Here is a 23,474-nt window from a genome sequence, read left to right on the forward strand (position 1 = left end):
AGGAACCAGCTGCCCCTGCAGGAAAGCGCCCTTACTTTAACACCTCCACGGAGGGGACCCCAAAAAGCCGCGCAATGACAGTAAAGTGGTTGCACCCTCCAAAACCTTCACGAAGGCCGCCGTGAGACACCTCGAAGTTACCAGAGAGAGTGTGTGGTCGGCGAGTCTTGGCCTTCACCTGCCGATATAAAGGGGATGTCTCCTAGTGACCTGTTTACCTTCCTGTAAAGGACAGGATGGACGATGACCTAGGAGGGCAACTCCTCTGGAGGATGTACAATGGGTCACATGTGGCCTAAGTGCTATGGGTCACCACTCACCCTCCCTACTCTACAGATACAGATACAGAACTCACTTATTTTCAATTTTACACGAAAAATAGTCGTTACGGAAGTTGTTTAAAATTAGGTTTTTTACAATTTTCATGAGTGTAAATTTTTTCCTAGGATCGATATTTTTCGATTCATACTCGAAAAAAGGGGGGTGAATTATATTTTTTCGAAAAACTCGTTTATTTTCAATTTTACGAAAAAATTGTTACCAACATAGTTCCCAACATAGTTCCCAAAAATACACAAACCGGGAAGTCAATGCGCCCCATCGTGTCAGCTATTGGAGCTCCTACCTACCAAATAGCAAAATGGCTCACTAAGGAATTTGAAACCTTGTTTATTGCGGAACCAGGTTTTAGTATAAAAAACTCTTTAGAGTTCATACAACATACAAAAAACATGGTTCTGCAAGAAGGTGAGATTTTGGTTTCTTTTGATGTTGGTTCCTTATTTCCTAGCGTCCCAATTCCACAGGCTTTGCAATACCTCAGGAAATTACTAGAGAAAAATAATTTCAATAGTAACGAAATCGATGAATTCGTTTCTCTTACTAATTTGTGTATGAAACAGAATCTGTTCCAGATAGAAGGTTGTTTTTATGAACAACAGGAAGGAACGGCCATGGAAAACCCTTTGTTCCCCTACCTGACAGACCTGTTCATGAGCAGATTCGAAATGGAAACCAAGGAAAAGTCGAAGTATTTTCCTAGGATTTGGCAAGGGTTTGTGGATGACATTTTTGCGATATTAGATGCAAAAAAATTGAATATTGGGGACTTTGTTTCTTTTTTAAATAATAGATGTTAGAAAATAAGGGACAACTACCCTTACTTGACGTTCTGTAATGAGGAGCCAATATGGAAGGTTAGAATACGATATATTTATAAAAGAAATAAGCACGTACAGGTATATTCCTGACAGTTCACATCACTGTGGACAGCACAAACGTGCTGGGTTGAATTTTTTAGTGCATCGTCTTTTAACACATGATAGGTTCACAAAAGAAAGACGTACAATACAAGAAATAGCAGCCACTAACGGTTTTTCGAGGGGTATTGTAGATGACATAATAAGGAAAAAGAAGTTTAGGTTAAGGATGAACGAAATCTCGACTTTCAGAAAGGACAAAAACCAAGATAAATACATCTCAGTTCCATACCACCAATATATAAAGAACTTTGAAAAGAATTTCAAGAAACTAGATATGCAGATGGTTTTTAAAACAAGTCATACACTACAGAGTCTTTTGGGAAGTTCAAAAGACAAAGTCGAGAATTCGGAAAAGTCTGGAATTCACGAAATTGAATGTAAGGCCTGCGATGCAAAATAATATGGGTAGTCTTTCGAAATTATGTCTGATTGGAACCTTCAGCTGATGGTCCAGCCAAGTTTTCGTCATTTGATTCCCTCGTAATTCTTGAGGGAAACATCCAGAAGCTCAGAGGTGGATGGAATAGAATATAACAACCAACTAGCACACTTAAAATATGGAAAACCTGAAAAATCAACAGTGGCCCATCATATTTTGCAACAAAACGATTCCATATACTTCAGTTAATTAAAATTATTTAGACAAGTTAACAACAGGCAACTAGATGCCTATGGGAGTGTAGAAATAAGTAAACACAATAATATTATGAATAACGATGACGGACCTATACCAAAGAGCATCCTATATAGCTTGTTAAAATACTTTTACTGATTACTACATAAGGACACATTACAAAAATAAATTTAGATAGGCAATATTCTGAAAAATAATTTTCATATAGCTGAAAATTGTTTTATATATTAAACATATATTGTAAAATAATAGATAAGGCAAAATTGTAAAATTAATTTAGGGTGGTATACCTGTATGGGTGGTTCACCTGTAGAGTTTACCTGTATGATATACCTATATAGCATAAATAGCGTTAGCTTCGCGTTAGTTTCTAGTTTAATCTTTCTCTTTGAAGATGATCACTTGGTGATCGAAACACGTGTCGAGGTGTTGAAAATAAATATTTGGTGTTGGGATAGAAACTCCAGTAATATCCATTACTACACCAAAGGTCCCAAACAGTGCATCAGAAGTACCAACATAGTTGTTCAAAATCGAATTTTCTACAATTGTGGTTCCCATCAATTTTTTGTAGGATCAATATTTTCCGATTTATACTCGAGTAAGGGAGGGGGTGAAATCTATCATTGTATTATCACGTTTATTTTCAATTTTGCCAAAAAATTTGTAATCGATAAAGTTGTACAAATTATAATTCGTACAATTTTGGTTCCGATACATTTTTTCGTAGGATCGTTATTTTTCGATTTATACGTGAGAAAATGTGGAATTGGACCTAAGTATTTTATTATCACGTTTATCATCGATGTTTTTGATTTATTATTTTTTCTTTTGTTTCTGTTAAAATTTCAGGGAAATCCAATATGTTGATATTGTAATTTGCCACAATTTTGATGGTAATTTGTTTGGGGGTTCATATTTTCGGAGCTCACGGTAAAGAAATAGGGGTATAAACAATTAGTTGTTCGAACAGTATAACTTTCCAAATTGAAAAAATTACCTTTCATTTAGTTTTCAATACACTTTTGGTAGTCTTTCGAAATTATGTCTGATTGGAACCTTCAGCTGATGGTCCAGCCAAGCTTTCGTCATTTGATTCCCTCGTAATTCTTGAGGGAAACATCCAGAAGCTCAGAGGTGGATGGAATAGAATATAACAACCAACTAGCGAACGTAAAACTGCAGTGTAGAACAATACAGGTTTGTTCTACTACTTAACCTCAATTCAATGAGTAATTCAATGAACGACAATTTTCCCCCTCTTTTTGAATGTAGATCGAAAAATAACGATCATACGAAAAAATTGATGGTAACCGAAATTGAAGAAAATTTTATTTAGTACAACTTTGTTCGTTACAACTTTTTCGTAAAATGGAAAATAATTGAGTTGCTCTTTAAAAAAAGCGCCCTCTCTATTCTGGTAAAAATCGAAAAACATCGATTACAGGAAGAAACTATGTAAATCAAAATTTTAGAAAATTTCATTTTGAACAACTTTTGTTATAACTATTTTTCTTGTGAAATTGAAAATAGTTGAGTCATTCAATGAACAAAAATCAACCTTTAAATTCAAGAATGCGGATGACGAAACAGGTCTGGTACCCCAGAAACTTGGATTCAGACTGCCAGTGTTCTATTTCCAAAGATTTCCAAAAGAAAATTACCAGTAAAAATTGTTGCGTCGCTGACCCCTTTTTGATCTAAATCGACTGTGCTAGAAGATATAAATAAATATATTCGAGTAACCCTCATTGTTGAATTCACATTGGGCAGTTCACGAAACTGCACAACGTGTTTTGCTATTAAATACCTTCCTCAGGCTTTTTCATACTGAATAATTTTCACTCAATTTGTGCTTCATATTATAACAATTCGAATTGAATAACCTTTCACCTACGCAACAACTAATAATATCATCCCACCGGAGTGTAGGTAATCATTAATTAAAATTAATTAAAATTTCAACACACTCAATGACAAATAATTTCACATGAGTATGGGTAAAAACTAATTGAAAATTTAAGCATCGCAGAAGAAAATTTTAACAAACTCATTAAATGCACATGTGATTGGTAATCAGTTGATTACGTGTCCATTTGATGAGTTTGTTAAAATATTTTCTTTAACGATGCCTAAATTTTCAATTAGTTTCTACCTGAACTTATGACATATGTATGAAACATTTGTAGCAAGTATGAGAGATTATTTAAAATTCGATTAGAATCTATAAAATGAATGGAAGTGTGACATATAAAATGTATCAAACCCCGCTAATAACCCATATGGTTGATGCGAGTGAACTTGAATTTAAAAAAAATAGCTGTACAGTACAACAAGGCACCCAAAAAGTAGACAATGAATCATTTGTAAAACATTATTACACGCCGATATTACAAGCGAGATTGAAGGAATGTCTTTATCAATGGGAAGTTATGCAATTATAGTATTAGCAATTGTAGTAAAATATGCACAAATTGAGATACGCCTACGATATGGAATAATTTTCTGGGGCTGGTCCGCATATGCTTCCCAATTTTCTTGGTACAAAAAAGAATCATTAGAACAATTGCAAAAGTATCTAGTACCTATTCATGTGTGAATTGGTTCGAAAAATTCAAGTTATTAACTTGTTGAACTTGTTAAAAACATAATAAATATGCGTCAGAAGAATAATGTATATATATATATATATATATATATATATATATATATATATATATATATATATATATATATATATATATATATATATATATATATGTATATACCATATAATACATATAAATTAGGATGTACTTCTCCTAATATCGAGAACTGTGTAAATGAGAAATAATCTCCCGAGAACGTTTCCCTGAATGCATTTAATTTCCAGCGATTCTAATCCGAAGTGAATCGCTACTTAATGATTTTCCTATAGTGCTTGTGTAAAAAAACTAATTATATCATCTCACAAAAACTGGATTTCCAAACATAATTCCGCTTCATTCTCAAAGGTACATGTTTTTCTAATTTAACCAACATCGTATTGTAACGAATTAAAGAATTAACTGTCTTAAACAAATTTATTTTTAACAATAGTTCACTATCACAACTAATTTATATACAACATTTATGCAACGAATGCTTAATTTATCTTCACAGTTCGAATCCTTTATTGAAACGCATGATTCACTTTCCAATATTTCACTATCACAACTAATTTATATACAACACTTTTGCAACTAACGCTTAATTTATCTTCACAGTTCGAATCCTTTATTGAAACGCATGATTCACTTTCCAGGTACAGACTGCCTGGTTGACTAGAAGCGGCGCCTTTTTATATAGGCAACGATTGCTCCAGATCTCTGTAGGGATTTCGGGACTCATCTACACCTTTCGCGGTGTTTCGCGATGAGTCATGCGTATGCTGAGATATCGGTCAGGGCCGGCTTCAGATCCATTACAGTATCTTCTGCAGGTAACAAGGTAGCAATTAAATATTCGCCACCCTGTATATCGTGGTCGCCCACACTCAGAACATTGGAAATCACCAAAGCAGTGAACGCAGCTACTAAACTTTCCACAGAGACACTCCCGTGTTTACTCTGACCTCCCCATAAATTGTTTTCTCCTAGTTCCCTCACATCCATCCGAATTTATCGCGTTTTCCGATATATCTGGGAAAATTAAAGCCCCAAAACGAATTCAGACGATGTTGCGGCTTTGAGAAATCACTCTAATGGTAGCCCTTCCGGATTTCCGATTTATTATCGAGTTTTTCCTATTAGTGCCCTTGTTTTTCCATCCTCTCCGCTATTTATTATATCCAACGACCGCGATAGTTGAGTTTTATGAATTGTTCCGGGTCAAGATGAGACATTGGTCCGGGAAATATATTAAAGTGCGTATATCACGGGTGTTTCGGGCCGTATTAAACTGTCAGATAAGAGCTGGGTGGACCGCTTCTATGATGGATCCTTGTGTCATCAGAGACGGGAAAACATCTTGCATTATCGCCTTGGGAATGTTTTTTCTTCTTGAAATTGGCGCTGAGACGAAAACAATAGACACAAAGTGATGTATTGGGCGACGAAAAGGGATGGATTGTTGAAATTCCACAAAGTAGATCCAAAGAAGACTTGAAACCCCCTTATGAACAAATTTAATTTCAGAACACAAATACGTGAACTGTTCACAAAATAACGTGATTGTTCAAATTTCGCGGGCTACGAACAGACATAAAAGTTAGAACTGTTTTGCGTGTTCAAACAATGGATAAGAGAATTTGCATCAAATTTTTTGAAAAAAAAAATAGAATTGAGTGCCCAAAAACACTCGAAATTTTGACAGTGGCATACGGTGATTGTACTTACAAAGGAGGGTGCTGCAAGCAGCCTCATCGAACCAGAACCTGTCATTGGCATCGCTTTGAGCTTTGCTAAACAAAAATTGAACACCTGGATGGTAAGAAGATTCAACTCAAATCGCTATATAAATTCAAGTATCAGTTATCAGAAGAAATGGAACTCTGGTTAGTTGAAACTGTTATTTACCCCCATATCGAGTATTGTTGTTCGGTGTATTACAATTTTTTGCCGCAATATAACAAACAGAAGTTACAACGTATACAAAATGCTTGCATGCGATTCGTATGCTGTATACCATATGGTGAACATGTCACCTCATTTTTGTTAAAAATGAAGGGAGCTGAATATGAGGTACGGAGTCCAATATTTGATAAAAATGTTTTTGTTTAAGTTGCTTCAAACTAAAACACCCGGTTATTCATATAGTTAATTAAGCAGGCAGACATACAGATGGTCAATTTAAGAATTAACCCATTCAACAGACCTAAGCACCGTACTTCCAAATTTCAAGGATGTTTTTCTTATATAGCCCCTTCTTATCTGAATAAAATTTTACCCCTTTTGAATCATAATATTCATCAATTTGAGAAAGAAATAAAATCACAGATGCTTACTGGTCAGTGCTGATTTGAAACATTTTAATTTCAATGTATGGTAGCAGGGCCGTCGCCATGGGGGGGGGGAGTCTCCGTCCTCTACTTTTTCGACTTGGGAAAAAGTTGGGAAAAGTTGGAGAATTTTGGGCCGTGAAGATAGAAAAAAATAATAGTAAAAAAATTAATGAAAATTAAAAAAATAAAAAATGAGAGAAAAGAAAGGGTGAGGTAATAAGAAAAGGTAAAGAACCGGGAGAAGGTTGGGATTTCCCAATATGCATAACTTGGAGATCCCATGCTTTGAAATTCTGAGTTGTTTGAAAACAGTTCACAAATTTTGAAGTGACAATTTTACAAAATTCGCAACTTTTCGCTGTTTTTTCGACTTGGAAAAGTTGGGGAATTTCGGGCCGTCAAGATAAAAAAAATAATAGTAGAAAAAAACAAACACAATATCATTTAAGTGTTGTTTCCTTTCATTTGTATTGAATATTCCTCCTATACATGGTGCTTATGGTGGAAGACCAAGGACCTTGATCCAAAGTAGAATAATTTCCATTATTATTATTTCTATAACTACCAAAATTTATTTTTGTTTCTGCATAATCTACCGGGCATAAGCATTCAGCCAATCTTTGGATAGCTAAGTAAGAAAACTAATATATTATAGTAGTAACTAATCCCTAGACTTTCATTTTTTTTGAAAGTTGGGAAATTTTGCTGGTGGGGTTGGGAAAATTTGGATTCCCTCCCCCCTCCTGGTATTTCTTTTCGCTACGGCCCTGTATGGTGGTGCAATGAAATTTTTAAATTGACAAAAATAATGTTAGGAATATCAAGAGATATTAGCAACTATATAATGTATTATTTTTTCTCTTCTCTATCATTGTTATGATAGTAAATAAGTATTTTTATTATTATTTTCTTACACTCACTGTATAATTTTTGGGAGAGGTGGAAAATAGCCTTTGGATAACCCTTTTCCTTTTATGTATAAATGTATTTTTATGCATAATAAACGATATTATTATTTTTTTTTTCACTGTAGTGTGCGCTGGTCAGGCCCTATCTCCCGAAGCCCCGATACATTTGGGAGGGCGCGCCAGCATTATCAACCAATGACCACTCCCCACACCGTGGTGTAAGTGATCATTGGGTCCAAGAATCATGTGCCCTGAGCAAGCGCAGTGAGCCAAGAATGACAGCCTTCTGCATCTGTGCGGCTAAAAGTGCGGCAAGCCGGTATAATTTTAAGATTCGAAAGTAGAGAAGACTTCATTCCACCAAGGACTACAATAATCAGAACAACCATCTTGACAGAGTGATCCGGATAGAGTCTGCGGAGTTCGAAGAGAAAATCTCGATATTTTATCCGTTTTTCCTTCTCTTTTCTGACGATATTCATCTCGTCAGGAGCTGAAAACTCCACGACAAATATCGTCTTAGTCTGGTGGTCGAGAAGGACTACATCAGGCTTATTAGCTTGTATGAGCCTGAGGGTGGGGAACGAATAGTTTCAATAAATTCGGCACTTTTCGTTCTCCACAACGGATTCAATATCCCCCGGAGGGAAGGGCAACACCGATGTCTCGTCAATACCGTACGAGTGCCGTATATGGTAGTATAGCACTCTTAGGGCCGCGTTATGTTGATGGATATAGGCCGAGACCGCATATGCTGGTCATGCTGATAGAAAGTGTATTAGGGTCTCGGGCGCCTCGCGACATGCCTTGCATCTTGTGTCAGGAACCTCTATACCCATCACGCGACTGCGGTAGACTAAGGTGTTGAAGACACCATCCTGGCAAGCCATAATGAACCCCTTAGTTTCCGACTTCAGCCCACTCGACCTAGAAAAGCAAAGGGCAGGCGCTTTGATAAGCCAAGGTCTCCAATATTATTGAAGAAGACCTCACGCATTGGCTTATCCTTGTGTTTCCGCAGAAGTAAGGTGATATCTGCGGCTTTTATCTGAGCTTTGTGCTGAACAGGTTCCAACTCGGTGACAGAGTTGTGGTCACCTCGGTCAGTGTCGAAAACTATACCGAGTTCATCAGCTGCTCGGGCAGCTGCCCTGAAGAGAATTGCTCCAATTTCTGCTCTCTCATGGTCACAGACCATGCAGAGAAGGGGATCAAAACTCCTGACGACTTTACAGGCTATATCCAGCACCATTCTGTCATGTAGACACTCCAAACTCAATAGTCCACGGCCTCCCTGTTGTCGGGGGAAGTACAACCGTGGAACGAACGATTTGGAATGCAAACTCCTATAGAGATGCATCATGTTTCGGGTCTTTACGTCGAGTTGATACAGCTCCTCCCGAGTCCACTTCACTCCTCCAAACGAGTAGAGTAAGATTGGAACGGCAAGCATATTTGTTGCAGCAACTTTGTACTTCCCCGAAAGTTCCGATGACCAGATCTGTCAAAGTTTGTGCTGATACTTGCCGCGGAGAGAGTTTTTCACTGCAGTTACCTCTTGTGAGTGGCGTTGTTCCACCCCGAGGTGAGTATACGTCTCTCCGACATCCAGATGGTATAGGATGCTTCCATCTACGAGCTGCACATCCTCTCCGTAGTCCCCACAGCGTCCTCTTCTGAGATGGATCATTGCACATTTGTCTATTCCGAATTTCATCCCGATAGCATGCGTGTACTCTTCCACCACCCTCAAGGACTGATGGAGATCCTTGTCTCCAGAGGCATAAAGTTTAAGATCATCCATATAAAACAAATGGGTGACCTTGTGCCTCCGGTTTCCGGAGGCACAAGGCCAGATGGCGGCCAGATGGCCAGATGGCGGTGGGTGCTTGGTAGTTTTTTCCACCAATAAGTGTTCAGCCCATCTGGGCCTGAAGCAGAAAAGTTCTTGGAACCCACAAGGGCTCTTCGAATGTCACCCGGGGTTATCGGGTTGCGCAGTTCATTGAGCTCAGGTTGTCGAAGCTCTCCGTTGGAAGCTTCGAACTGCGCTAGGGCTGTAGTGTCTAAGTTGAGTAGCGGCGGGTGTTCATAGATATCCTTCCAGAAGGATTCCACCTGATCAGCGGTTGGCGGATTATCCACAACACGTGGAATAAGCGAGCGTGGAATAAGGTTTTCCTAGATACTTCTCGCCCGCCTCAGTAGTGACTTCTTAGCAGCCACTAGCATTCGTATCCTATTAAGGCAGTGCTGTTTGGTGGTCAGCAGCACGCCTTGGCTTAAAGTATGATGGATACGTCTTAGTTTGGCGGCTATTCGCCGCACTGCGGGCGTGAAAGACCTGTTGGCCGCCCTGTAATCCATCACACATTGCTTTGGATACGAGACGCGTGTTGTCTCGCCGACGTGATCTTAGCCTCTATCTTGTGTACACGTCGTTCAATCTCCCGAACCGCAAGGCCGGGATTTGGTCCTTCCGATTCGGAAACCGATTGAACAACACTATATTATTATTATTATTTGTTTAAAATGGTCTGTCACGAAACTTAATGTGACAAATCAAATTCTACGCAACTAGTGGAAATGTATGAAAATATTGAGTATCACCAAGGAAATATACTGTTTCGCCTCAATACTGACCTTGGGATGCCAAATGTGAAAAATTCCGGGATCTGTCGCTCGAATTACTTTCATGCTGCTTCTGACGTACTTCCTGTACAGCATTACGTCTTCCCCACCCCAACCGACGATGTCCTCGTCGAAACCGCGAACTTTCAAGAAATCAGATCTGAAACAAAAACAAAAAACATTTTTGTTGGTGTCTAGTTACGGGAAACATTTTTTATTCGTTATATTACCAGGCTTCTTAGCCAGCAGGGTCAGTACAATTTTTTTGATGTTCAGTCTGAATTCGAACATAATAACACTAGCCATAAAAAAAAAATTGCGACTGATATTAAAATTACTATACATGAGAGTTTGAAGCATCCTGACTGCGACTTTGACATCAAAAATTTTCCTCCAGGTAAAGATTTTGAGTTATAGTTATTTTTATTTTATACACATATTATTGGAAAATATAAGATCAAAACAAGGAAAAACCAATATACCGGGTGTCAACGAATCTATTAGACAAGTCATAACTTCTAGACTATTAGGTGTATCAAAACGAGATTTGGTACAGATAAATGGTATGTGGAGAGGAATGTTTTCACATATTTTTCACTTTCCGGTCACTTCCGGTTTCAGCGGAAATGGCTCCGGTTCTGAATTTTTAATTGGAACACCCTGTATATTGTAACATTTTTGGATTTCTGAGACAATTCTGGATCAGAAACTGACATTTCCGGAAGTTTTTCAGCCTACTTGATTTTTTCAGAGTCACTTTTAAAATTGCATCTAGGTGGCCATGATCGGACGTAAACTAATCTATGGACCTCAGGTGATATCAGAAAATTGCAATAGCGGAGTTTTAGTGACTAGTGTGTTGAATATGAATGAGACAAGTTTACAAAATAACATTTTCGTGTCTAACTATTATTTTTCAAATGACGACCATTTTTTGACAAGCACTTTCCGAAAAAAGGATTTTTTGACAAATCGATTGGATTACAAATAAGAAAGTAAATTAAATATTACTGAGGAAAATACTCGATACAAATTCATTTACTTTTGTCAAGGGTGCCATGGATAGGAATGATGCATAATATTTTGCGGTTATTTCCATCAAGTCCACTTTGGAGAACAAAACGCTCACCTAGGTTATGACAGTGACATAAGCTTTATGAGCAGAAAGTAGAAGTTTCGTTAATTTTAGTTTAATTTTTCATCGAAATAATGTATTCTCAAAGTGAAAAAGTGGATATGTTGTTATTGTTTGGAGAATGCCACAGAAATTCAAGGAAAGCTGCTGAGTTGTATGCTCAGAGATATCCCAATCGGCAACACCCATCTCATCAGTATTTTCCCTATGTTGAGAGTCGTTTTAGGCAAGAGGGAAAACGAGACGCAGAACAGAGGTTTGTCATAAATGAGGAGACTGAGATTAACGTTCTTGCTAAGGTAGAAGTTGACAAAACGGTTTCTTTAAGAGAAATTAGTAGAGAATTGCAGATAAGTCACGAATCAGCAAGAAAAATACTGAAAAAGCACGGATATCGAGCATTTAAATATCAGTTACATCAACATTTGTATGCTGACGACGGCAATAGAAGAGTAGTATTTTGTGATTGGTTGCTTCAAAATCATAGAGTTAACCCAAATTTTATCAACTTCATTCTATTTTCCGACGAATCACGGTTTACAAATAATGGCATGTTTAATAAGCATAATTGTCGGTACTGGGCCCAACAAAATCAACATGCAATGAGAGAGGGCAATTTTCAAGAAAGGTTTGGCGTCAATGTCTGGGCTGGTATCGTTGGAAACAGAATAATTGGTCCAATATTGTTTCAAGGTCAGTTAACAGGGGTTAGATACTTGGGTTTTCTTCAAAATGAAATCGAGGATCATCTTAATGATATGCCTTTAGAAGTTTTACGGCAAATTTACTTCCAGCAAGATGGAGCACCACCCCATAATAGCAGAGACGTACTTGATTTTTTAATAGAGCATTTTAATAATAGAGTTATTGCAACCAACGGTCAAGTACGGTGGCCTGCCCGCTCACCGGATCTGACTGTGTTAGATTTCTTCATTTGGGGATATGTAAAAGAAAGGGTCTACTATGCAACAGCCCCAGCCACTCTCGAAATCTTAGAAGAAAGGATTCAACAGGCATTTAGAAGTATATCGCCTCAAATGTTACAAAACGTGTTGAGAGAAACAACTGAACGAGCTGAAATGTGTCTTGAACAAGGAGGGATGCACTTTGAAAATTTACTATAGTGGAATTTTCAAGAACTTAGGATATTGCAAAAAATCTAAGTGCATCGCTGAAATTATTAGTTAAATTTGTTAAATTTGTTGATCCAATCGCAAATAAATTAGTAACGTTAGATTCGTCAAAAATTCCTTTTTTCGGAAATTGCTTGTCAAAAAATGGTCGCCATTTGAAAAATAATAGTTAGACACGAAAATGTTATTTTGTAAACTTGTCTCATTCATATTCAACACACTAGTCACTAAAACTCCGCTATTGCAATTTTCTGATATCACCTGAGGTCCATAGATTAGTTTACGTCCGATCATGGCCACCTAGATGCAATTTTAAAAGTGACTCTGAAAAAATCAAGTAGGCTGAAAAACTTCCGGAAATGTCAGTTTCTGATCCAGAATTGTCTCAGAAATCCAAAAATGTTACAATATACAGGGTGTTCCAATTAAAAATTCAGAACCGGAGCCATTTCCGCTGAAACCGGAAGTGACCGGAAAGTGAAAAATATGTGAAAACATTCCTCTCCACATACCATTCAACTATACCAAATCTCATTTTAATTCTCCTAATAGTCTAGAAATTACGACTTGTCTAATAGATTCGTTGACACCCGGTATACACAACCAATACACATGAAAAAACATTCAAATAACCTCTTAGCAAACCTTTTAGCATAACCTTTTAGCAAATGTTGACTTTCGTTTAAATGTTTCATCGTTTTCCCTCATAAGGAACCAACAACAATCCCCCATCATTGCTTCATCCCATCTGCCTTGGTAACGTTGCTCCATTGACAGCACCCAAATTTTCAGGGAAAAAATTCAAATAGGAGTGCAACAAATTGAGAGACATGCGACATCCCATTCTGCAGTAGTTTTCAAGTAATTCTTCTACAAGTGTTTCGTAATTTTCTAGTTTCTTGTTCCCTAACAACTCCGAAACAATTCTTTTGAAAGCACTCCACGCAGCTAATTCAACATTACACTTAATTTTTGATCAAACTGTTGATCACTTAGTAGTTCTCTAATTTGTTTGATTAAACGGGGTGTTCTTCCTTCAACCTCGGGAAAGTAAAGACCGTCTTTTTCTGGCACATCACGGGAACCTGCCAAGTCATCATACATTCCCAAATCTTCCTCCCAATTTGCCGGGGGTGTTGGAACTAGTAAACCGTCTCCATGAAGAACCGGCCTTTTTGCAGAAGGAATATCCGGATTAACAATTTTGTGACTGAGATCCGGAGATCGAGCGGGCCAATTCTGTGGTCCCCCTCGACCTATCCACTGATTTGCATATGTTTCAGTTAAATGCTGACGTGCTACTTGACTGAAATGGGCGGAAGTCCCATCATGCATAAAAACATATCCCTTCTGACGCCCAAAGGAACTTCCTCCAGCAGTACTGGATGCACTCCTCTCAAAAATTGAACGTATTCCTCACCATTTAATCGAGGAGGTAGAAAATGAGGCCCTATTTCTCCCCCAATAACTCCGAGCCACACGTTAAGAGAAAACTGTCCTTGATGGTTAGTTTCGACAGAATTAACGAATGTGTTTGCTCCGGAAATACGTTCCAAAATTTGTACATACTGAGTACGTTCAGTTAAGAAGGAAGAAATCCAATTAAAAGCAGAGCCTCTGATTCCATAGTTGTACAACTTCGATAATAAAAGCTGATGATTAACACAGTCGAATGCCTAGCTGAGATCACAAAAGACCCCAGCAGGGCATTCTCCTGATTCCAAATATTCAATAACTTGGTTAAAGAACGAAATTGCAGCCGTATTTGTTGAATGATTAATTCTAAACCCATGCTGATTTTCACTTAAAATATTAAACCCATCCAAAAATTTCAACAACCGTTCAAGGAAAGAATATTCAAAGATATTTGAGAAGCTTGACGTTATTGTTATGGGACGATAGTTATCCATTTCTGGCTAAGTGTCTTTTTGGTAGTACAAAACGTCAGGTTAATTTGAATATTGTTTAGTGGTTGTGAAAAAAATTGTTATACAAATATTATGTACCCCCTTTGAGGGGCTGTATCTTAACAAGGGATGCTCCGATGAAATTTCTTTATATGAAAGATCCTATCTTTTTTTCGATGAGGAATCACCTCCTTGAATGTTTTACAGTTATCTAGTTACACCCTGTATATGTTGGCTATAACTGGTGAAAGTGGCGATCCCATTGGCAGTCCGTCATCTTGTGTAAAGAATTCGTCCTTCAGTTGGAAATAACAGTTTCGTACACAGCATCCTAGTAATTCCATAATTACCTCTATAGTTAGGTTCGTTCTCTCTTTCAGGTTCCCGTCTTCGGATAGCTTTCTCTGTATGATTTGAAGTGCTTCTTCGACCGGAACGTTGGTGTAAAGGCTTTCCACGTCGAAACTAATTAGTTGATCTTCCTGTGTGACTTCAATAGACCCTAATAGTTCGACAAAATGCCTTTAATTCTTCACAAAAGACGATGGTTTTCCTTGTAATGGTTGTATTATGTGAAGTAAAAATCTAGCCGAATCTCTGGAGCTGATGATCGTTCTAGTCGATCTAGTCGGCTTAGTTGTTTCAGGGATTTTAAATCATTTTATATATTAGACAATGGAAGTCCGAACTAGTGAAATTCAGTCATAAATTAGCTGTGAACTAGTGTAATCAATCAAGGAAGCTTCCAAATTGCAATGGACTGTAAAAAAAATCCCCTTCTATCAAACTGAAATATAATATTCCATACATCTAGATCGTAACTGAAAAACGATCGAGTGAAATGTTTTGTATTCATAACTTTTTACAGGACATCTAGGATCGGTGTTATGCACTGTTTTTGAATGGTTCCATAAAAGTAAAAGCATATGAGCTTGTTGAATTTTATAGCTGCGACCAACTGTACGATCATGTTGTGCTGTCATCGTTATTTGGTTGGAAACATCGAGAATAATTGAAATTTGTGGTGAATGGCATACTGGAAAATGACGTGGCATTTCGAGGATTAAATGTCCGGTCACATTGTTCAAAAAACATTCATTGCCTACAAATACTGTGTATATTTTTCAGAGTTTCGAAATGAATTTCATTGTACTGATAAAAATGTGTGGAGGAAATTTCTTTGTAGGAGTCAGAATGAGTCTGGCATGTTCCCAAGTTTCAATTGAAAAACATTATTTCCTCCATGAAAAAAATGTCGAACATGGCTGAAGAAGCTGCTGGAAAGTGAAACAAGTATTGCGGTTTCGTGAACTATTCAGTGAGTCACGGTGAAGAATCTTTGAATAAGGTATTGAGGATAGATGTATATTCTTGAATATTGTGAACAATAGGAAACGACAAAAAATATATATGTCAAAAATAAAAAGAATAATGATAAGGAAATTATTTTGTAACCTTACAAACTTCCTCTCTTCCATTGGTGTTAATTCAGGATACATTTGGTTGAATTTTTTACACGTTCCGACAATGATTTGATCACTTTGTTCATGTGTATAATAAATAATTTCATAAGAACTTCGTTTGAATAATCGATATTTGCACTCATTTTGGAAGATGATTCGAAACACCGTCGATAACTCTTTGTAAATTACTTATAAAAGTAACCGAACTGCTATAAGCTTGATAATTCCACTGCTACCTAAATCCAAATTCTAAAAAAATAATAATGTTTCTAGAAGAAGCGACTTTATTCAGAAAACTTGACGATTTAGGTATAGGAATATGATATATCATCTTGAAGCATTTTTCACCATCTTTCAATTTACCGAGTAATATACAGGGGGTTTCATAATAATAGTAATTTCAGCACGCTATGTATGATATGGAGTCGATTTCTTGGTTTTATTTGAATATTTCGAGTTTGTCGAAACTATCTTCAAAATATCAACTTTTCATAAATTGAGAGTACTGATGTATCTAATTTCAATTAAGGCTATGTTTTGGATCATATTTAGCACAATTTATTTTTTACCTCGAAAATAGATAGAGATAGGTATAGGACATTATTAACAAAAAAGTATTAAAATATCAGAGCGATTCCAAAAATGTATTAATATACGGAGTGTTCCATTTGAAAAAATAAAGTTGCTAGGACTTTTTGATGGAAGTGGCAACGCCGCCGAAAACGCTTTGCGTTTTCCAGAAACGTCTAACCTACCATCGACCGTGAGTCACGCTGTATATTTTCAACTGAGCCTTGAATAAAATAAAAACAACAATAAAAATTAATTGGCGCTCCGGAGCGACTTCATTGATTCCAGTGGCGCATTTGCTTTTTCAGCTGCAGAAAAATCCGGAAAAACCTGCAGCACCACATCATCTGAAGATCTTGATCTAACAATGTCCTCTTAGGATATGAAATCCAAGTGTAAAAAATGGTGATTTAAAAAATGTAGCAGACATTACTCCATCAGCATTGCTTTTATTTTTGAGAAAAAATAATATCTATCTAGAAATGATAATATCTACACAAAAACATGTTTAAACTTGGCCAAACACGGCTCAGAATCATCAAAACGTTCTTGTTTTTGGTCAACAGTGAGCTCGCGCGTCTTCCACTTTGAACAGAGCTTTCTCATAGTCAAATGATCATGCAATATGGAGCCAACACGTTTTTGATATCGTTACGATGCCAACTGACTCAGGCAACTTCACTTTTCGATCATTTAAAACGAGTCTGTGGATTTTTTTTTGTTTTCTAGTGTTACTGCTTCATGACGTCCACTGTGTTCTGCACCATCGGTGTTTCTACGCCCACGTTCAAAGTCAGCAAACCAACATTTAATTGTTATTTATGATGGAGCAGAGTCCTTTCAACATATTTCAAGCCATTGCATCGCTTGAACGGTATTTTTATCCATCAAGAAGCAGTACAAAAACAAGAAATTGTTTTTTATCCATTGTTCTAAAAAGTTGTGCCACTTTTAGCACAATAACTCACAAAGTTACAAGTAGAATATCATGAGATGTTGAGAGCTTTCTTTTGGAGGTTAGTATTAACAAAAAAAGCGGTAAATGCAAAATAAGACTAGCACCATCTACGCGTTAGGCCCGAGAGTTTCAAGCGCATGAAGTATCTCGACTGTCATGTATAATATACAATCACTAACCTGTACTGACACGTCATCCCATATCCAAAATCCCTCCAGAACCCCGTATCCCTGGAAATGACAAGCTGGTCGTTCTCTGGCGGGACGTCCCTCCCTTGCAGCGTGTACACCACGTGGGGGTTGTACAAACTGAACACCACCGGATAGTAAACCTTCTTACCGGGCTTGGTGTTCCACCTGCACCGGTCCAAAAACCTCGCACTGAACACTACGTCAACGTCGCACATAAACAAAAGAACGTCCCGTTCACCGACGACATTCCCGTCTAACCCCCACGTCCTTTCCGCCCCCACACGTAGTCCTTTACCCCTGGAGAAGGTTTCGTTGAGGGCGAGTAGCCTCAGGTTGTTGGCGTTACCTCCGCTGTTCTTCGTCATTAGTACCCTGGACATGATGGATCTCGCTTCTGAGAGCCCCTCTTCGCCGAAATACACCACGGTGAGATGCACTCTCCTGTCGTTCTTCAAGGCTATCTTCACAAACTTGTCCATGAAGCTCTGGAAAGTCGCAGTCCTCCCTGACAGCGGCAGGATGATGTGGATCAACTCTTTCTCTTTAGGCCCCGACAGAGGCACCGTCTTGATTGTTTGCAGAGGCGCGAAGGGCCTCATCACGATCACTTTAGTGAACCCCGACACTTTTGTCCTAAAATACAGCTCGTACTGCGTCCCTGTGGTAGGCTCCACTCTGTACAATCCCTCCAGGAAGTCATCCAACGTGTACCTTCCGACCTTCTCCGTGATATTCTTATTCAGTGCGTCCAGGCCTTTCATCAAAGCCTCCAGGAGGTCCTTCCGCTTGTAGCCTATGGGTTTTTCAACCACGCGTTTGCCCAGACCTAAGTCTATGGGATATACTCTGCTGTAGGTAAAGTGGTTGAAGGGGATCAGTTCGTATTCGTTGTTCAATGGGGTTCCGTGGAAAATTTCGGCCTGCATTATTTGCTTCTTGATGAAGTTGAAGCATTCGGCGTTGGTGATGGTTGGATTGGTGGAAGAGTTGAAGGTGACCAAGAAGGAAGAACTGGGTTGGCGTGGAGCTTGGAGGCTGTTGGTTCCTCCTGGAACAAAAAATTTAATTTAATAGTGAAAATATATACAGGGTGTAACTAAATAAGTGTAAAACATTCAAGGAGGTGATTCCTCATCTAAAAAAAGATTGGATCTCTCATATAAAGAAGTTTCATTGGAGCATCCCTTGTTAAGATACAACCCCTTACAGGGGGTACATAAAATTTGTATAACCATTTTTTTCACAAGCACTAAAAAAGTTACAATATTGAAATTACCCTGACGTTTTTTACTACCAAAAAGACACTTAGCTAGAAATTTATTTGGTTTACCCCATGGTTGTAAGGGGTGGAAAACGCAACCCCTAAAATTAATTTCCAATGTAACTTTTTGTCTTATTATTTGTTTACCATTTAAAAATTTATTTTCGATAGCCTGTTTCATTCTAAATAGAAAATGTCTCTTGGGTTTTTTGCCCAAAATAAACCAGTTCGCAGCAAAAAATTATTTTACGAACAACTACAGAGATACATCGTTATAAATGCGAACTGGATTTATTTTTAATTTGTAGTTAGTATCTGCATTAAACGATTAAAGGGTAATGAACTAAACTAAATAACTAATATATCTAGTAGGTCGCTATTAGCGATAGTGACAATTAAATAGGTATGACGCTGTCATTGTATGAATTTTCGAAATTGAATTATTACTAATTGTGTGTTGTTGTTCTGTTCCTAATTTGTTACTTCAATATTCACTTGTTATTAAAATGGCATACACAAATGTGGAAATGTCTGATATGCATTACGTTTACGGTCTGTCGCAGGGGAATGGGTTAGAAGCTTCTAGAAGATATGCTGAAATGTATCCTCAACAGCAGCATCCTTCACATAGAATATTTTCTCGACTTCAACAACGATTACCAGAATATGGTTCATTCGACAAAAGAACGCAGGATTGTGGTCGCCATCGAGAAATACGAACACCATAGCTTGAGGAAGCAGTACTCAATTTGATTGAAGAACAACCTACTACCAGTACAAGAAACTATGCTTTCAAGCTGAATGTTGATCATATGACGGTATTTCCAATTTTAAAGGAACAACCCTCACGCTATTGTCGAAACTAATCATCAAGAACAGTTTTCTCTTAACGTGTGGCTCAGAGTTATTGGGGATGATTTAATTGGGCCTCATTTTCTACCTCCTCGATTAAATGGTGCGGCATACGTTCAATTTTTAAGAGAAGTGCATCCAGTACTGCTAGAGGAAGTTCCTTTGGGCATGATGGGGCTCCAGCCCATTTTAGTCAAGTAGCACGTCAGCATTTAACTGAAACATATGCAAATCAGTGGATAGGTCGAGGAGGACCACAGAACTGGCCTGCTCGATCCCCGGATCTCAATCTTCTCGGTTTCTCTATTTGTAGCAATTTACAGCATTTGGTTTATCGTACTCCTGTTCGCTCACCACATTATCACTTAAAGCAAAAAATTCCATAGATTACTCTCTGTACAATATTTTGCCCCAAGATTTCAAAGAACTCAGTCTGAACACTTACAAGTGAAAATTCTTACATATGTGATTGTTGTTATTTGCGTGTAAATTTCAACTTACAAGTTTTAAATGTAAAGCCAAGCATGACTTGCTACAAACATATTGTATTATGTAACGTAGTCAAATGAATATTATTATTATTATCAAGTTTGTGGAGGTTAATGAATACTTTGATTGATTTGTATGGAGTGTCGATAAAACATTTGTATTTTTCAAATAACTATTCTAGAGATTTATTATCCTAGAAATTATTATCCTGAATAACATTGCTAGAAGTTACACAGGTCATTTTTTCCTGAAATGAAAATTGATGAACTCCAAAACGAAACAAATGAACAAAATTTGCATGATGGTCTTTATTTTGTGAAAAAACAGTTGCGTATCACTTTCCCCTCTGAAACTATCCAGTCCTGATCCTCCTTGGACGTCACTGGCATGAACAATTATGTTCTACAGAAAAAAATATAGTTAATGCGTACAGCGTTCATAAAAATATCTAGAGTGTCATGTAAGTTTCTTAAAAGAATAATTTTTCTTGAAACTTCAGCACCCTGTAGGTAAAAAGTTGAGACCAAATGGACCCAAAAGTAATATTCTCGAATATCATTTGGAAACACTTTGTATAGTTTCAAAAGCACTACCCTTCTCCACCCGAACGAATCGGGACCGATTGCTTTCAACCTCGAAAGCATCGTGGAAGAAAACACGGTTTAACCCACTCACATAAAGTGAAACGTTAAGAGGAAAAACAAACCGGGAAGAGTAAACAAGACCCGAAGTTCGTCTTGTATTTTAATTAACATCGATTTTGGCAACCATCTGCGGTGAGTGTAACGAAAGTTTACCTGGTGATCGTCGTGTTAGAGTCTGCAAACAAGAGCTCGTGAGAAGTTTCTTGCATCTGAGAGGTTTCCGGAGCTGAAAGAAGGTCTTTGAACAACGTTTGATGTTTTTCAAGACAAGTTTGGTTTGAATGAAAGAATATAGGGTTTCGAAGTTAGAGTGACGATCAGAGAGAACGAAATCTGGACTGATTGCCGTCTTTCATCAAGCGCTTCTCACTTTTAAATTTAAACAAAATAAACTGTGTGTATTCTTTTGAAAGACCTATCGATGCAATTATGTGTGGAATATAACATAGTTTAAATGCCCGTCACGGCTTCTATGGGTACAGCACATCCGAAACGTCCAATTTTCCGTGAATAAATCAGGCTGAATTTGATGAAGTAGGATAGGACCCAGAACCGAACCTTGTGGTAAATATACTACAATGGCTGTCGATTTCAAATCGATTATTCTTTTTAACAATGGTTTTTATATTTAAAATAACCCCAACCAACGTATTTTAATGAATTTTTGGTTTTTAATAATCAAATACATGAACATGAGACAAAATCTTATGATAATTTTCATATACATATATAGAACTCACACTGGTGGCGGAACGAAAAACTTATTCTACAAGGGACTACGGGAATTTAACAATTTACCAAATGCCATTAAAGAGGAAAATACTGTAAGAGGGTTCAAAAGTAAATTATTGGAATACTTAGAGCGTTAGTTGGTTGGAAAATATGTATATTATATATAGTTACTATATCAATATTGGTTTCCAACATTGGGTTTTTCTTTTTATTTAGTTTATCTTCATTATTGTTATTATCTACATACAGATTTGAATTTTAATAATATTTTTGGCACTGTGGAAATTTAAATAGTTAATTAGTTATTATGTCTTGTAAGATTAGGATGTATCCTATAATAAAGATTACTACTACTACAGCTGATGTATTATTCTCAATATGCGATGTATTTCCTTGGAGTTTTACTAACTGCTTCCTACCTGTTAGATAACTGTAAAGCCAGTTATATGACAATCCTTCAAAGCCATAGCATCCAGAAATGGCCTTATCGTTGAAGGTGATTTTTCAATGAAAATTAGGCTTAGTTGCCAACTGCTTCAGAGCCCATTCAGCGAATACACGTCGTTGTCTATGGAACACCCTCTTGGAAGACCCAATATTAGAATTCAGCATTCCCTGTAATTTAGTGTTAATTGAAAGTGAATAACTTTCTTTCTATCTGATGTTTTCCTTTAGCCGCCTTTTTTGCTGGTCTCTGGTACTGTCGGTAGACATCGCTGCAGGGATAGCTACCGTTTGACTCAGAGGGAAACAGCATACTATGGAATCGTATATCCTTTCCTCAAGTATGGAGTTATGTTCTGGGGTGGAAGCACTAACGATTTTCATTATGCAAAAACATATAATAAAGAATATGCTCAACATGAACTTAACAGACTCCTGTCGCGGAATTTTTAAAAGTAATAGATTACTTACTTTATATGGGATCCATATTTATGTTTGTGTTATTTTCGTTTATGACAACAAAGAAAAATTCATTATTCATAAAAACATTCACGAGTATTATAGTGGGAACAATTCGAACCTCGTTCTTCCTAAACATAGACTGAGAAATACAGAAAGAGGTTCACGCTATATGGCCATCAAACTATATAATCATTTACCAGTGACAATCAGAAAAGAAGGCAGACGGCATACTTTCAAAATTCTAGTTTTCGATTTGTTGTGTAACATAGAACCCTATTCGATGCAAGAATTTTTTATGGCAACTTCATGACGATTGCAGAAAACAGAAGAAGGTTAGATATTAGTATTAGCCATCAACATTTTTATAATCCTAACAAATATAGACATGATATATGCGAGTGTATACTTACATTTTCATTATATTTTGATATCTATATATTTTAGAGTAATGCGTTTATATCTGTGACACTTTTTCTCTTTTTTTTCAATATTGAGTTATACTAAAATGTACTCCCACGAATGTATAAACCTGTGATAATCTTTTGATTTGTTGTATTTTAATTATATATTTATACCATAGTGACTTAAGTTTTCATATGTTCAATTTGAAAACTTCAATAAAATCTATCTATCCATCTATCTATGTTACAGAAAAGGGGTGATAAGACTCCTCCCTGTGGACATCCCCTCATGACCAGTCCTTTCACTGTGATGTCTTCTACTTTGATACTTATTGCTCTACTAGAGAGCATTTTGAGTATCCATTCTCCTACTACCAGGGGTACATTCTTGGAATGTAGTTGCTGGGTAATTGTTGGAAAGGTTGTTTTATCAAACG

At 37.2% G+C, this 23,474-nt stretch overlaps 1 protein-coding gene across 6 annotated transcripts in view; it reads right to left on the bottom strand.

Moving 5' to 3' along the window:
- Positions 1 to 23,474, bottom strand: part of Csgalnact (Chondroitin sulfate N-acetylgalactosaminyltransferase) — a 337,563-nt gene that overhangs the window by 3,449 nt on the left and 310,640 nt on the right. For all 6 annotated transcript variants that reach the window (XM_074177577.1, XM_074177576.1, XM_074177575.1 and 3 more), the window contains 2 exons: positions 17,741 to 18,800; positions 10,408 to 10,555 (listed from right to left, as the gene is read on the bottom strand). In XM_074177577.1, the coding sequence (XP_074033678.1) occupies positions 10,408 to 10,555; positions 17,741 to 18,800 (1,208 nt within the window). The remainder of the gene's footprint in view (positions 1 to 10,407; positions 10,556 to 17,740; positions 18,801 to 23,474) is intronic.

This window comes from Leptinotarsa decemlineata, unplaced genomic scaffold (assembly GCF_025532065.1).
Source record: "Leptinotarsa decemlineata unplaced genomic scaffold, Ldec_3_MD MMD2_tig00002974_RagTag_RagTag, whole genome shotgun sequence".
NCBI lineage: Eukaryota > Metazoa > Arthropoda > Insecta > Coleoptera > Chrysomelidae > Leptinotarsa > Leptinotarsa decemlineata.